Consider the following 16,393-nt stretch of genomic DNA (forward strand, 5'->3'; position numbering starts at 1 on the left):
AATTCTTGTGTTAAAAATATGATGATTAACTTTCATAATTATCACATTTAACATAAGTGATAAAAAACCAATTTGTATTTAATATACAGTTTGAACAAGTCAATTTAAAAAATTAAAAGTGCGATATGTGCTATTTAAAGCATTTTGATTTATTTATTTATAGATCTCATGTGAAGTGTTAGAATATGTTGCCTTTGGTCGGTATTCTGTTCATCTCCCATATTGTCTAGTGGTTAGGATATCCGGCTCTCACCCGGAAGGCCCGGGTTCAATTCCCGGTATGGGAATATTGCTGAGTAAAAATGCAGACATCCTTTTACTTTTATTCATGCCTTAAAAATGTTTTTTTACGTCAAGTCAACTCTGTCAACAAAAAATTATTTAATATAAAAAAAAACAATTAAACACAATTCTTAAAAGCTCTGATAAACGTAAATACATACATATTCTTAGGTATTCCATGAAAATACGTCGAAACAAAAGCAAAACACAACTATCTGCAATGGAATACAAATATTTGAATATTTCTTTAATAATCCGATTTGCATAATTTTTTTTTTATGTTTATAAAGATATGCAGAACAGATGTTCCAATATGTAGAGACTTACATAGAAAAACTAAAAAAAAAAGGCCTGACAGTTTGTCGAATTTTGGTTCATGTAAATTTTTGCACCATTTTTTTTTTTTAATTTTTCACGGTTTAAAAATCTGTAATTCTGTTGCCTGTTCATACAATGCAAGATAAATAACATTTTCAATAAAGGAAATGCATTTATTAAAATGGCCAAAATTTTTGAAAAACATTGTAATGGAACGAATGGATTACCCATGCTCATATAATTCAGATCTATGGAACTGTGGTGATCCCTGATAATCCCTAAAATTTGCGTACTTGACTAATGAGTAAATTTGTGTCAGATATTGAGTGTCGATTTGCATAAGTTAAATTAAGGAAATTCAAATGCACGGAGCAAGTTCAAGTGCTAACAGCTGCGATGCGGCAGAAATCTCATCTCATAGATTTTCATTGCACTCCCTTTCTCACTCTCTAATTCTTGCGCAGGACATTGCAACCATAAATGGACTTAAATATGCTTAAAATTTTAATAGCAGATGGAAAGCCTATTATAAAGTCACAGGCCACAGGCCACAGTAGTTCAACTTTGCCTTGACTCTCGCTGGCATTTTCGAAACCGAATATTATTAAGCCAAATGTCACACACTCAAACCACAGCATCAACACGGTTTTATTCCCCAAACACTGGGTAACCATTCAACAAAACTAACAGCAAGATGACTGAGAAGGAAAGCGGGTCAAATTTGGGTCTACATATTATTTGGCTTTTCAACCTATTCGCTGGCGTTACACGAGTCTAATTAATTTCATTCGAATGACCCCAAAGACTACCAAAATGCGAAATGCAAATGCAGCGAATTTTCACACTTTAAAATGTGTCCGTGTACCAGTTTTCGTTCATGCATTTTTATCATTTTTAGCATTTTAAGCTTTAAGCTTTGCATACTTTATTGATTTGCATTGGAGTTTATCACTTGCAGTCTTTTACCTTCGCTATTCGTCTGATAAACTTGCCTTCATTAATATATGCCGTTGTTGTTGTTGACTTTCACAGAAGAGATAGCAGAATAGACGGTAGTGGCAACTACTTAAGCAAACTACAGCTGCTTGATTTTTATCCAACTGAAGCTGAAGCTAAAGATGCCAAACAGTCTGAGACGACGAGCCAATGTAAATAAACACCATGGACTACAACATGGTAAGGGAATTGAAAGGGAATGGCGTCTCGTCTGGCGTGTCGCACGTTTTCATTGCAGACATTGAAAAATTAACCAATATCTGTCTATGTTGCCTGACACTACGTCGGCAATGCTGAAAGCTTCTAGTGGTTCCTTCATTGGATCAGCTTCACATAACTTCTCATTCCTCCCCGACTTAAATCGTGCATCGCGGCAGCACAGAGGTAGCCTCATGGAGGCAATGCATATAATATAGTAGAAGAAGCTGGTATAAGTTTCTGTCAATTAAATATGATCTAAGAATTAAGTGCATCCAGATGATGATGATGAGTAGTTCGGCTCACGGCATATCATTATCAATCATCGCAGTCTAAGCATTGTAAATAATGTACTATATATAACAGTGCAATAATCTCTATTATCGATATTAATATTTAGATTATTGGTCAGGAGTCTGTAATTTGAAGCGTTTGTTTTATGCAAGCGTCTCTTAAACTTTAAGTTGTCTTATTGAAACTTTTCCCAGGTACGACTAAAATAACTGTATCTGACAACTATATAATATAGCTGTCATAGAAGCAATCGGTCGAAAATCAATTTTTAATATGAAAGCTTAATTGTTTCTTGAGATATCTCATCCAATTTTACAGATTGTGTAGTTGGTTTTTTTTTTAAAACCTAAATAAATACTATAATTGTATTCTTATCTTATAACTTCTCCATTTTTTATTGGTAAAAACAATTCCTCAACAATCAGTCCAATAATATTCCAAGTTTCTTGTATATCTTATCTTTGTTGATGCATTTAAGAAGTCTTATAAATAAGTACTACAATGGTTGGTCATATAATCTCTTCTTTACTTCTTTAAGTAATAACAATGCTCCGATTACCTAGTTTTGTAATACTTATTATGCCCTTCTTACTAAGCCTCTGGATTTCATCTAGAGCGCAAACTAGTGACTTTTACTAACTATCTTGATCTACGCGTCCTTCTTTATTCACTTCCTTTGTGTGTTGCTGAGTTGCCCTCGTCGCATTGTGTGCTCTTGTTGTGTTCTGTGTGTGTGTTGAAATTCATCATCGAATGGTTGTTTTGTGTTTCTATTTTTTTTTCATTTTACATTCAGCACGTCTTACCAATGTAATACTCTGTACGCTTAAATTTCCATAAATTGTTTGTTGCTTTTGCGTGAAACTATTGCATAAGCAAAGGCGTTCAGAATGCTCGTCCTGGGGAAGCATCAAGGCACCGAAGTTTTGTAACAGCAACAGCTGTTGTCACATGTGGCGACAACGCGAACGAACTTTACCAATTTGACCAAAACCGAACTCAGAGGACATCTTCTGTCCTTTGTCGTCTGTCCTCTGTCGTTTGTCGCTTTGTTGTTAATCCTTCATAAAAATTGATGATGATGGAGCCGAAGTTTGCCAATAACAAATGCTGACACTTTTTCGTCAGCTGCTAATAAATGATCGTTTGATATATATTTTAATGTTGGGAATAATAAACGGACTTAAAACATGCTGATTATATTTTGATAATAGCAACCAGGCATTTGCCACAAGGGCTCTGTAAGATTTTCCACAGCTCCTCACTACATAACAAAAATTATTTTGTGCCAGCTACTTATTATTTTTATGCTATGCATGATGGAAGAGTCAAAAAAAATCGCTCTAAACGATCTGATGAACGCTAGCAAGAGACCAGCCTCAATTCAAATACTTCCGAGAATACTTATGATACAAATTACAGTTTTAAAAATATAAATGTTTCAGTACCTTTAATAAAAAAATCTTTACCTGTTTTTAACAAGAAGCATGAAAAAGTACCAAGTATTTCGTCGGTCAGTGTAGATAGAAATTAATGCGTTTCATTTTATTTTCTACTCGTTTTGCAGGTGGCGTGGATGCACTTTGAGCAGTCGGCCATTTTGACGGTGCACAATCATGTGATAACGCGAAATCCAAGGATTAGCGTAACGCATGATAAGCACGATAAGCATCGCACCTGGTTTCTGCACATCAACAACGTGCAGGAGGAGGACATGGGACGGTATATGTGCCAAATCAACACGGTGACGGCCAAAACCCAATATGGCTTTGTCAAAGTAGTCGGTAAGTGAATGTGCGTGTGCCTGAGTGTGCGTGCGTGTGTGTGTTTGTGTGCGTGTGTGTGCGTGTGTTAACTTTGTCAGCACATCTGACATTGAAATATTTGTTCTGGCTTTCGACTCGAATTACATGAACAACTCGTCGCAACTTAGACACATGTCCCCTGCATATTTCATTTCATTTGCCAAACAAATTGTAGCCAGGTATTAGTTGACCCACACGGCCCTCAAAGCTGTTCGGGCCTTGTTTTAGTCAGCAAAGTAAACAAGCATACAATTAAATTACACACAAAGCACTTTATTAAGGCAAACAAACATTCGACTTTCCCCTTTTGCCAGCCCATCTGATTGTTTGTCTAACTGTCAGCCCATAAAAGTATGCTTTAAAAAATTGCAATTCAAATGCCGTTGCTCACATTCACACCTTCACACACACACACACACCCACACAGACACCCACACACATGCACATTTGACATTTCCGCATGAACAATGGCATTCGTGTGTGCATTTCTGTCTCTCTCTTTCTCAGTTTGTCCACATTGCTGTTGAGCATGGAAGGTCCCAGCAGGAATCCAGCTTGGTAGCAAGCATTCGCCGGCCTGTCTGCCATTTTTGCTAGCAATATTTTGCAAAAGTTTACCCAGCATATAGTAGATAAATATTATCCCATATCAGCATGAAACTTAAATGATTTGACAACGTCACTGGTAGTCATGTTAAATGCTGATGCTAAAATTCAATCAGTTTATCTATTTAGTAGGATTTAAGCAGATGATTGCACTGCTTTAAAGAATTTAATTGCTTTATAGTTTTAACTCCTGAAATGTTTGCTGACCAAAAATCTAGTTAACGAGTGTTCAAAAAATAATTTATTATTTATAGGCTACAAATTCCACAGTCTTTGGAGTGTCGAATTTAGTTTGTAAATTTAAGTTTCATTTTTTTGCAAATCATATTTTTACCAGAACTTTTCACAAAGTCTATTTAGCTGACAGTGCCGCAAGCAGAGTGTGGCATACACCTAAGTGCATACATATGTTCTTCTAAGCTTTACATGCTTACATAGCGTTGTAATATGCCTGACTCTACACATATTTTTTTTCCTCAGTGTGTTATGTTTGTGGGCTCTCTGATAGCACTTTCAAAAAGCCGTTAAGCACGCTTCAGTGTTGTAGAATGCTTAAATAACACGCCTCACACGCACCACACGCGTGTTCTGGCAATTTGACGTGGCGTGGCCAAAACGGCAGCAACAGCCGCCGGTCTACGAATTTTTCTGCTATTTTCTTGTCATTTTTTTGTTGTAAATTTTTTTAACATTCTGACGATGCCCACACTTATCTCACACACACACTAATACATATGCTGGGCACACGCTGATGTGGCAAAAGTCCAGAAAATGCAATTTTATCAGTGGAAAAAATAATAGTGGTGTGACAACCCAGCTCGCTGGTCAGCAGGCAAAACAGAAAACAACAAAAAAATTAATGAAAATATATAAAAAAAAAAAAATTAAAATATGCCACAGCAATTTTAATACCCGCACTTGGAGAGCACTTTAGTAGGGTATAGTAGCTACTGTGCTGCACTTGTGACAAACATAGAAATTTATTCAATATTTATTTAGTTAAGTGAATTTAGATAAATATAATCAAAGATAGGTAGTTTTGCTAATAGATAGTTACTTAGATTGATAAAGGAATGGATGGTTTTGAAAAACAATTTAAAAAAAAATAAAATTTGGGTTTTTTTTTTGAAATCTTTATAAATGGAAACTTTACAGCAAAAATGCTGCTGATCTCTTTTCTTATCGGAAAACGTTTATGTTTCAAAAATGTTTGATGTAGACTCTCTAAAAACATTTAAATTTTGAACATGTATAAAATAGCTTGCCAATATTGGAATGCTTTTATAGTAATTGTCTAATCTCTCTTAGTTTACCCATTTTGCGAAAGGTTGCGAAATGATGTACGTTTTAATGTCTCGATATCCCGCAGATATTCCCCCCTTAATAGTAATGTCTCGATCACGATCGTGGAAATGCCCATATATATATATATATATTTATATATGTATGTTTGTACTGAAATAAAATGTCTTTTAGGTTTGGGTAAATCACAGTCATGTAGTCATAAAATTGTTCTTCTTTTTTAAAGTCTGTTGTTTTTTTTTACTACTTTTCTGACCAGCCTAAACTAAAATCCTGCTACGTGCAGCATATGTGTCCTTGTCTGTATGTCCTCGCGCATTTGCATGTCTGGCTGTGATTCTGACTCTGTTTCTGTGTCTATCCCTGTCCGTATCCGTCTCTCTGCCTATGGTCCGTGTTGTCCATGTCCTAACTGTTGCATGGAACAGTTTTCAGTTTTGCAGTCGACTCCTCCGCTTCGTTGCCATTTGTTTGCGCACATATTTTTCAAGTTTTGCCACAAAAACTGATTTATGTGACTGCCGCAAAACGTCTGTTGCCCCCACTGTCCACTATACTGCTGCTTTTCCCCATCCATGCCCCGATGTGCTGTCCAGTGCGTTATGCCCAGTGCCCTGCATGTTTGTCCACCGGATGATGTTGATTTGTCAACTTGAAAAGCGAATCTCATGCGAAATTCCAGCATTTCCTAGAACTTTGAAAACTTGGATACATTTTTATTAGATTTATAGGTTAACTTTGCAATTGCCGCAAGGCAAGGAACTACAGCCAATTGAAAATGTCCTTGGTACAAAAAACAACGGCCACAATGAAAACAAACTAACCAAACAATTAACAATGGCAACTGAAATCTGCAAACTGTTAAATGGTTAAACAAAGTCCGTCTCTTGACATTTTTTTATCGCTCTTTTTTTTTGCACTTGCCTCTTCCCTGGCTGTTTTATTGGGTGTGCGAAAAAAGAAATACAATTTTAATCACAAACCATTTGCGGCATTTCACGAGTGTCCATCTTATTGTACTAAGAAGGCTTAAATCTGTGTGTATATGAAGTGTAATGGAAGTCGTTCTTATATGTTAGTAATTCATACGCTCTTAGCAAGAGATTATTTACGGAATTAATTATCTGAGCAAGTAGATTTTAAAGCGGCTTTTAAATCACTGAAAAGCTTTTAACATAATTAATAAAAATTTCTGTAATTACAAAATCATTCACGACTGCACTTTAAGCAACTGATTAAGCCAGATACTCAATTATAATTCCGATTTGTAATTCATTATTCATTATATACATATGCTTTGCTGGTAAGAAAACACGGCAAATAAATGTAACTATATCAAATAATTATTTTACAGAGTTATCACATGTCAAAGAACAAAAAGCTTGCTGTGCAAATTATTTAAAACAGTTTGAAAATCAAATGCACGCATCCCCCGATTTGCAAAAAAAAATTCAAAAAAAGCTTACGCTTAACCATAAACACAAATTTGAGATTGTCAAATATAACTAAATAAAATCAAATGAAATGCATTTCATTTGCATACCAAATCCAATTAAGTCCAACAAAATTAAAAGCTGCTCAATAGTAAAAAATAGTTGTTTGGAATAGGAGAGCTACCTCATGTCCCCTTTAGGCAGTCAATTTAACAATTTAAGTGGTGAAAAAAATGATAATTACATTGTGCAGCAAATGTAATGAAATTAAAACGTTGCATTTGTCGTCTAAATAAGGAAAAAATACAGCATGTTGTTCGGCAAACGAGTAAATAAATAAATAAATAAATAAATATCGGAGAGCACAACATTTGTGAATTTAATTTGCTGAGCCAAACAGAATACGCCAAATTCGAAACGATTCAGATGAAATGAAATCTACACTAGTCGGTGCAAAGGCACGAAAATATAAAATGGTGGGATGTGGCGGGATGGCAAAAACAAACATTAAATGCTTTTGAATTTATGAGCCACGCACACAAAATGCATTTAAATGCGGCTCCAACTGGCAGCGGCTGTTTGTTGCTGTGTTGCATGCTTTGTGGCGCCCCGGGGAAACAGCAACGGTGTGAGTGCAATTGGGGGGAAATACCCAACTCAAAAGTCGGCCAAATGACCGCACAAAATGCAAAACAACAATTCAGCACGGCAAACAAGAACAACGAACCAGCAAGAGAACAACTAACAACAATAACGAAAACGACCACTGTACAATGTTTACTCTGTTGGCGCATAATTTTTAATTTCTGCTCACATAATGAGGCAATTTATTAAATTCAATTACAACGATGACATTCACTAGCAAAGGGAGGAGCTGCAACTAGGCAACTGAGTTGGCACCTTTGTAATTAACTATTCCAACTCTGTGTTTATAATTAAAAAAAAATAACCTAATGGATTACAACACCTCAGACAACTGAAAATTTAAGCTAAAATGAGTATTATACTATAATAATTATAGTTAAAGTAGTAGAAGATTAAGCTGAATGTTCAATAGATCATCAAATAGGATCACTAAAAGGAAACCTAGGAGGTTCATCTGTGTGTTTTACTTCTTAAATCATTTAATCGACAAATATTGCAAATTTTGCCAGAAAAATCAAAACCATCTGTTAGAAAACTGACGAATGCAAAGAGGGCATTTGAGAGTCGAATATATATGTCCTAACGCTTAACAAAATTTATGACTTTCATAATAAACATGAATAGAGCTACGAGTGCGGTAAGGATATGAAGACTAATTGCCGCTCATTAGATGGTTGGATGGTCAGGTTATTATCAGCGCTGTGAAAAACTTTGATAGCGGACTTGGAAATTAAATAATTTTTGCGGCATTATCTCAACTATTTTGATCCCCTTCGCCAATTATAAATTATAGATGCAATGAGGACCACGTTTTCGTGGTTGGCTTTTCGAGCATGTATCCTGACAGGCCTCAAAGTCGAACTTTGCTCATTTCTTTGACATTTGCTAATTAAATTTCCAGTTTGTATGTGAAAAGTTTACCCGGGATAACAATATATGAGCATGAACACGTCTGTATGGCAAAAGTTTGTGAGCTTTCTTCTTGTCACCAGCTGCTAAATATCAATAAAGAAACTAATATGTCAAATGTGGTGGGGGACAGGACAACAGCTGCCCAAGGAGCGATTCGGTGAGCTCGTGTCCGGCTCGGCGATTAGCACATCAAGCGTTTATTAATAGTACAGCAAATGGTTCGAACAAAGTTTTCCTCCCTCTCTATCTCACACTCTTTTTCTCTCATCAGGCTCATAAAGGTTCTCGGCATTATGAGCCAGCCGAGAGATGAAGGAGCCAAAGACAAAAGTTTACAACGCATAGAAAAAGTTCAAGTAATTGCAACTTTTAATTACAGTTTGGTTTTATGCGGCATGTCCCCCCTAGGGTATGAGAGTAAAAGGTAAAGATTTAACCTTAACTGGATGGTCTTAAGAAATCGTTACCAAGGAGATTGACATCGGAGACTTAAAAATTAAATTTAGAAGGTGAATTCAAGTTGCGTATTTAAGGGTTCATTGTACAGAGATTATTAATATAGTAGAATTTTAAAATATAAAATTGTAAAACAATATCAATAAAATTTCAAAATAAAAACTCTTTCCAAATCTATCTGATCAAAATCTAAACAAACATAATTTCTTATATGGAATTTATTTATGTATTAAACATTTAATCAGCAAAATAAATTTAGTTGTTTGCAATATTCTAATCAGCTAAAGTATAGAAAATAATCAGAAATGAAATCAATTACATTTAGCGAGATATTACAATGCGCTTACTAATTTCTATATATATTTATTTACATATAAGACCGTGTTCAGGCTTCAATCCAAGTAAAAATATTGCCAGCGATATATTTTGATTACAGACATCGCTTGGAATTTTAAATGAGACGAACTGCAGCTGCGGCTGTCAGCGAGTACGACAGTCCTCTTCCATGCACATGTCCAGTACGCCGTTGATCCGTCAATTCGTCCAAGCCATCCCAATGTTTGTCCGCGTGTCTGACTTTGGGTCTATCGAAATCCATAGCCTCTAGCTTTGTTCGCTTTGATTTGCATAGATTTTTCATTACAGATTTTGCAGTTTGAAGGGCAAAGTATTGAGACGATGGGTAAAAGAAAAAAAGGGTTTGACAGAAACGTTCAGTCAGCAGTTGAAAGCCAGAGAACAGCAACGTTGTTTCGCCGAAGGCTGATGACAATTTGATGAAGGTTGACTGCATCGATTTTTAAATTAACAGAGTCGCCCCAGAAGTTAGCCAGGCCAAAGACTTGTCGCAAAGCTAATTAGGCTTAAAGTAAAATATCTCCCGGGACAAAGTTAAATCGGCGCGTCAAATTCAACAATGCGTGAAATGCTTTTTTTACACTAACCCAAAGGGAATCATGAATTTGTTATATTGGTTGACACTAATCGGACCAATTGTAATCTGATCTACACAAATAAATGCCATCATTTTGTCTTATCATAGTGAATTAACCTTATAAGAAAACATTATTACTATACAATAAATTTAATTTTGATGCCTTCCAGTAAAACTTTAGCTATTCAAGATTCTAAGAACAAAATGCGAATGTTAGCTTGTCTGTTAGCGTATATGAAATTCGTGATTAGAATTTTTGTATTTTGTATCTCTGTCCACTTTCTTGGCAAAGATGTTTGCCAAAAATGCAAAAGTTTTTGCATTTAAATCAAGAGCTGCTTGCTTTGAGTTTATGTTTAGCTGGCATGAATAATAATATCCATTTTACCGCCTCCTCTCCCCTCGTTTTTTTTACAGTACCGCCAAACATTGACGATGCGCTGACCTCCAGTGATGTGATTGTCCGTGAGGGCGACAATGTCACCCTGCGCTGCAAGGCGAAAGGCAGCCCAGAGCCGTCCATCAAATGGAAACGGGATGACAACCATAAAATTGTCATCAACAAAACGCTCGAAGGTAAGTTCAGCTTACACTTTCCCTTCTTAAAATTCAGAACTCCATTGCATTCTGCGTTGTTGCAGTGAATGACCTGGAGACGGACTCATTGGAACTGGAGCGAATCTCTCGCCTTCACATGGGTGCTTATCTCTGCATTGCCTCAAATGGTGTCCCGCCCAGCGTCTCCAAGCGCATCAAAGTCAGCGTCGACTGTAAGTCATCAATAGATTGAATCAGCTCTTGGAAGTTGCTCTAAAAATTCGAGTATTTGTTTTTTATAGTTTCCCCAATGGTCTGGATTCCACATCAACTGGTGGGTATTCCCATGGGCTTCAACGTAACACTGGAATGCTTCATCGAGGCAAATCCCACATCGCTCAATTACTGGACGCGAGAGAATGAACAAATGATTACCGAATCTTCCAAATACAAGTGAGTTATTTAATTTAAGCAGAGCGGTATCCGAAATCTACAAACGAAACAAACTGTCAGTGCATTATCAGCTTTATTAAATACAGAGATTTTATTAAATCTGTTCATATAAAGCAGAAGTGTATAAAATTTTGAAAAAAAAAAATTCCAGTTATATAATTTATAAAACTTCTAATGTTTTGACCAGGGATCGCAAAAGAAAATTGAACTTTTATTCTCTGGTGAAAAAGTACAAAATTTATGAATGTGAATATAAGTTATTTATCAACTTGTAAAAGAAACATTGCCATGTGTCTGTCCGTCTGTCCGTCTGTCCGTCCGTATGAACAAAAGGATCTCAGCGACTATAAAAGGAAGACTAACCAAATTTGGCACACATATTTCTATATAGTTACCCCACGCAGATCAAGTTTGTTTCTTATTTAATTGCGAAAAGCAATTAAGATACTACAGTTTTTATGATGATTATCTATTATCCCACTGATTCGCATTAAGATCGGACAAGTAGAACGGCAGATATGGCGATATATATTTTCAGAGGAATACAAGTATTACTTTTATATATATTGAAATAAGTAACGGGTATCCTATGGTCGGGATCTCGACTATAGCCTTTCCCACTTGTTTTTATTAAAAAAAAAAAAGAAAATCTATTTGTATATTATCTGAAGTATATTCAACATTTTACTTTATACCGTATTGTGAGCGAAGCTGCGGGTATTTTTGTTATATTGTGGCATATATATTTATTTCTGATAACAGAGACATTGAGCTGTGCTTAAGTGTAAAGTACTGCCTAGAGGTGAAAACAGTTTGTCAACGATAACGACAATGGCAAGATCGACAAATCGTCGCGGATTTAATGAACTGCTGTTCCTTTTACTTAGTCTTTGGGCGAGTTGCCAGGCAAGTCGTCCTGCTAATAAAGGTCTCGATACCCTTCTGGCGAATCAGATCCTTAGTTATGTGAACGAAAGTATTTCCGCGTGCGATGATTATTATAAATATGCGTGTGGCAATTGGGGAAAAAAGCATGAGAGTGAGGACTTTTATGAAATTACTGGACTGATCGATCAGAAGGTGAATGAGAACATTGTGACGCTAATGGATGAGCTGGAGAAGCGTTCGCTTCAGCCCAACACTGTGGAGGCAAAAGCCTTGAGAGTCTACCAAACCTGCCGACGGCCAATAAATGGATCGCGATTGAGTAAACACTATGTGGAGCTAGTGCCGCCAAATGATCAGATCTCCTGGCCACAGTTTACAACCAAACCTGATCTCTGGGCGAGCCACAAGTTTAAATGGATGGAGACATTGGCGCGATTGCGACGATATGGCATGACAAATGTGTTCTTTCAGCTGGAAGTAATGCCACACTTGTTTAACAGCAGCCAATTCATAATAATTATCGACAATCCGAGCTTCGAGCAGGAGAAACTACGGCTCAAGTCACTGAGGATTACCAATATGAGTCTTCGGTTACTTGGCGTGGACAGACGCAGGATGCTGCGTCTTGCGGTCAAGGTCAAAACATTGGAGACCTCGATAATCGATCTGGCCACAGCGAATGAGGACGAAGAGAATTACGAAGACATAAGTCTGCGTCAACTGGAGGATACGACCCGAGGCAAATGGCGAAAGTTTTTGAATATTGTTCGAGATCGTAGATTAGCTGCCGACTACAAAGTGAAAGTGAATAATATAGAGTATCTCACTCGTCTGATCGATCTGCTCGATAACTATGATCGTGAGGTGCTTGCCACCTACATAATGCTTCACTTTGTGATGCACGTACAGGATGAGTCGATGGAAAGTGATGAGCCCATCGCCTGTGCTCAGGAAGTGCGACGCAACATGGAACTAGCTGCAAATCTGTTCTACGAGGAGCGTTTCATTGATCCGGACAAGCTGAGACTGCTTCAGGCCGATGTAGAGGATCTTTTTGGTCATCTGCGTAAACAGTTTCTGCTCAAACTTGACACGAATTATCTGCACTTGTATCCAAGTCAAATTGACATGCTCAGACTAAAGATGGATAAGATGACATTCAACATTGGCAACATTCCACAGAATGTGAATCGTTCTCAATTTGTGGCACAATTCTATGCGGACTTGCAACTGTCGGAGGAACAGGACTATGCACGGATTCATCTGCAACTTCTCGAGTTTCGCACAAGTCGCTGGTTTGGCCAGCTGGAGAAGCCAGCTTCGAATTCGAGCGACTTCTTCTTCATTTCCGACTCGAATTCGGCCATGAGCTCGACTCCATATTACATGCTGCGCCAGAATCTCATCATTATACCTTATGGGATTCTGCAAGAGCCCATCTTCCATCAAGATACCCATGATATCTTCAAGATCAGTCTGCTGGGCTTTCTGCTAAGTCACGAGTTAATGCATGGCTTCGTCTCGGGCGGCCTAGTCTTCGACTTCCAAGGAAATGGCTACGATTCAGGCGCTGAACTCAGCGAGCTAGATCGTTACTCAGATGCCCTGAGATGTCTCAATCGCAATGAAACCGATTATATAGTTGAACGTGAGGCGGACATTGCTGGCATACGATTGGCTTATGATGTCTACTTTGGTCCCGGCTCAACTTTTAGTCAAACGCAGCCCAGTTTTACGAGCGTACCGCTCAAGCAGTTCTTCTTCCTGAATTTGGCGCAGTTCTTCTGCGGAGATGCGCCAGAGAACGCGTTTGAGGAACATGATGACGATGAGATGCGTCTCAGGCAGGTGCTTATCAACTTTCCAGCCTTTGCCGATGCCTATAATTGTCGCAAGGATCTGGATAATATGCATCCTTCTAAAAAGTGTCGACTGTGGTAATTAAATTGATAAATGTTTCTAGTCTGAACTCTAGATTGTGAAGAATGTAAAATGCTAATAAATAATTCTTATCATTTATGTTGTCGGGCCGATTTATGATCAGGTTCATTTTAAATCTCAACTTATAAATTTAGTTTTAGTGCTATCAGTCGATCTTTCAGATTTTGACAAAAATATTGATGCTTATTTCAATTATTTCAAGTCATTTAAATGTGTAGAAGAATTATTGTTTAAATAAAAGTTGTGTTGTACTTGTAAAACTTTATGTATTTTTCAAAAATAAAAATAAAGTGAGAAAATAACCTATTATAAATCCAAATTTAAAACTGTGTGTCCGTAAATGGGGCTAAAAATTTGATTACCTTCATTCAGACTATATTTTTAAGACATAATCTACTTTTTTACCTTACCTGAAATTTAAAGGAGCTAGTTATATTAAAAATACAAAGATCCTGGCGTGCTTTAATTTTATTTTTACTTTAATTTTGATATCATACAGAAAATGTTTTAAATTTCGGACTGAAATCATACTTAGATTAAATAGATTTTGTTATCTGTCAACTTTAACTTTTGTGCACTGTTCTGTTAATTTGTTATTGAACTTTGAATTCAAATTTCCATTACTGATAATCTAAGCGTAATCTTATACACAGTCTTAGTTTTTATTCCCGTTACTTAAAAAATAAGTAAAAGGGTATATTGTGTTCGTTGGAATTTATGTAACAGGGAGAAGGAGGCATCTCCGACACTATAAAGTATATATATTCTTGATCAGCATCAATAGCCGAGTCGATATAGCCATGTGTGTCTGTCCGTCTGTCCGTCTGTCCGTCCGTCCGTCCGTATGAACAAAAGGATCTCAGAGACTATAAGAGATAGAGATACCAAACTTTCACTCACAGACTTCTATATACCCCACGCAGATCAAGTTTGTTTCAAATTGAAGCTACGCCCCCCTCCGCCCCCGCAAATAGCGAAAAACCTTTTGCTCGTCTATTTGAACAAAGGGATCTCAGAGACTATAAGAGATAGCGTAACCAAATTTGACAGACAGATTTCTATATACCTTACGCAGATCAAGTTTGTTTCAAATTTAAGCCACGCCCCCCTCCGCCCCCGAAAATCGCGAAAAACCACCACACCCACAGTTTTTATGATAATACGTTTTTTGTGAAAATAAACGTTATCTATTAGTATTATCTATTATCCCACTGAACAGTATTAAAATGCCGAAGCTCTTGAAGCAAAATTAGCTCCTTAGAGTTTGCAATAGTTTTAATATTATTAGACTTAACAAAAATGCATCAAATAATTCTCATCTGAATCGCATTAAGATCGGACAAGTAGAACGGCAGATATGGCGATATAATGTTTTCAGAGGAATACAAGTAATTTTTTTTTAACAGTTTTTTTAAATATATTGAAATAAGTAACGGGTTTTCTATGGTCGGGATCTCAACTATAGCGACTTGTTTTTATTAAAAAAATGAAAATCTATTTTTATATTATCTGAAGTATATTCAACATTTTACTTTATACCGTATTGTGAGCGAAGCTGCGGGTATTTTTGTTATATTGTGGCATATATATTTATTTCTGATAACAGAGACATTGAGCTGTGCTTAAGTGTAAAGTACTGCCTAGAGGTGAAAACAGTTTGTCAACGATAACGACAATGGCAAGATCGACAAATCGTCGCGGATTTAATGAACTGTTGTTCCTTTTACTTAGTCTTTGGACGAGTTGCCAGGCAAGTCGTCCTGCTACTATAAGTCTCGATACACAACTGGCGAATCAGATGCTTAGTTATGTGAACGAAAGTATTTCGGCGTGCGATGATTATTATAAATATGCGTGTGGCAATTGGGGAAAAAAGCATGAGAGTGAGGACTTTTATGAGATTACTGGACTGATCGATCAGAAGGTGAATGAGAACATTGTGACGCTAATGGATGAGCTGGAGAAGCGTTCGCTTCAGCCCAACACTGTGGAGGCAAAAGCCTTGAGAGTCTACCAAACCTGCCGACGGCCAATAAATGGAACGCGATTGAGTAAACACTATGTGGAGTTAGTGCCGCCAAATGATCAGATCTCCTGGCCACAGTTTACAACCAAACCTGATCTCTGGGCGAGCCACAAGTTTAAATGGATGGAGACATTGGCGCGATTGCGACGATATGGCATGACAAATGTGTTCTTTCAGCTGGAAGTAATGCCACACGTGTTTAACAGCAGCCAATTTATAATAATTATCAACAATCCGAGCTTCGAGCAGGAAAAACTACGGCTCAAGTCACTGAGGATTACCAAGATAACTCTTCGGTTACTTGGCGTGGACAGACGTAGGGTGCGGGGTCTTGCGGTCAAGGTCAAGGCATTGGAGACCTCGATAA

The 16,393-nt window shown here is 37.1% G+C and overlaps 2 protein-coding genes and 1 non-coding gene across 3 annotated transcripts in view; all 3 read left to right on the plus strand.

Annotated features, from left to right (window-relative positions):
- Positions 1–16,393, plus strand: part of LOC117779903 (neurotrimin) — a 58,116-nt gene that overhangs the window by 33,888 nt on the left and 7,835 nt on the right. Inside the window, exons 3-6 of the mRNA XM_034616247.1 lie at positions 3,656–3,872; positions 10,599–10,757; positions 10,823–10,951; positions 11,021–11,171. Coding sequence (XP_034472138.1) covers positions 3,656–3,872; positions 10,599–10,757; positions 10,823–10,951; positions 11,021–11,171 — 656 coding nt within the window. The remainder of the gene's footprint in view (positions 1–3,655; positions 3,873–10,598; positions 10,758–10,822; positions 10,952–11,020; positions 11,172–16,393) is intronic.
- Trnae-cuc lies at positions 216–287 on the plus strand. The gene has a single exon. It is a non-coding gene; the product is annotated as a tRNA-Glu (tRNA).
- Positions 11,988–14,078, plus strand: LOC117779462 (membrane metallo-endopeptidase-like 1). The gene has a single exon (XM_034615667.1). It carries the CDS (start codon positions 12,003–12,005, stop codon positions 13,998–14,000), a length of 1,998 nt encoding a protein of 665 aa, XP_034471558.1. The 5' UTR covers positions 11,988–12,002; the 3' UTR covers positions 14,001–14,078.

This window comes from Drosophila innubila, assembly GCF_004354385.1.
Source record: "Drosophila innubila isolate TH190305 chromosome 2L unlocalized genomic scaffold, UK_Dinn_1.0 4_B_2L, whole genome shotgun sequence".
Taxonomy (NCBI): Eukaryota; Metazoa; Arthropoda; class Insecta; order Diptera; family Drosophilidae; genus Drosophila; species Drosophila innubila.

Coding starts and splice junctions, on each gene's coding strand:
- LOC117779462 (XM_034615667.1), top strand. CDS start 12,003: ATGGCAAGATCGACAAATCGTCGCGGATTTAATGAACTGCTGTTCCTT.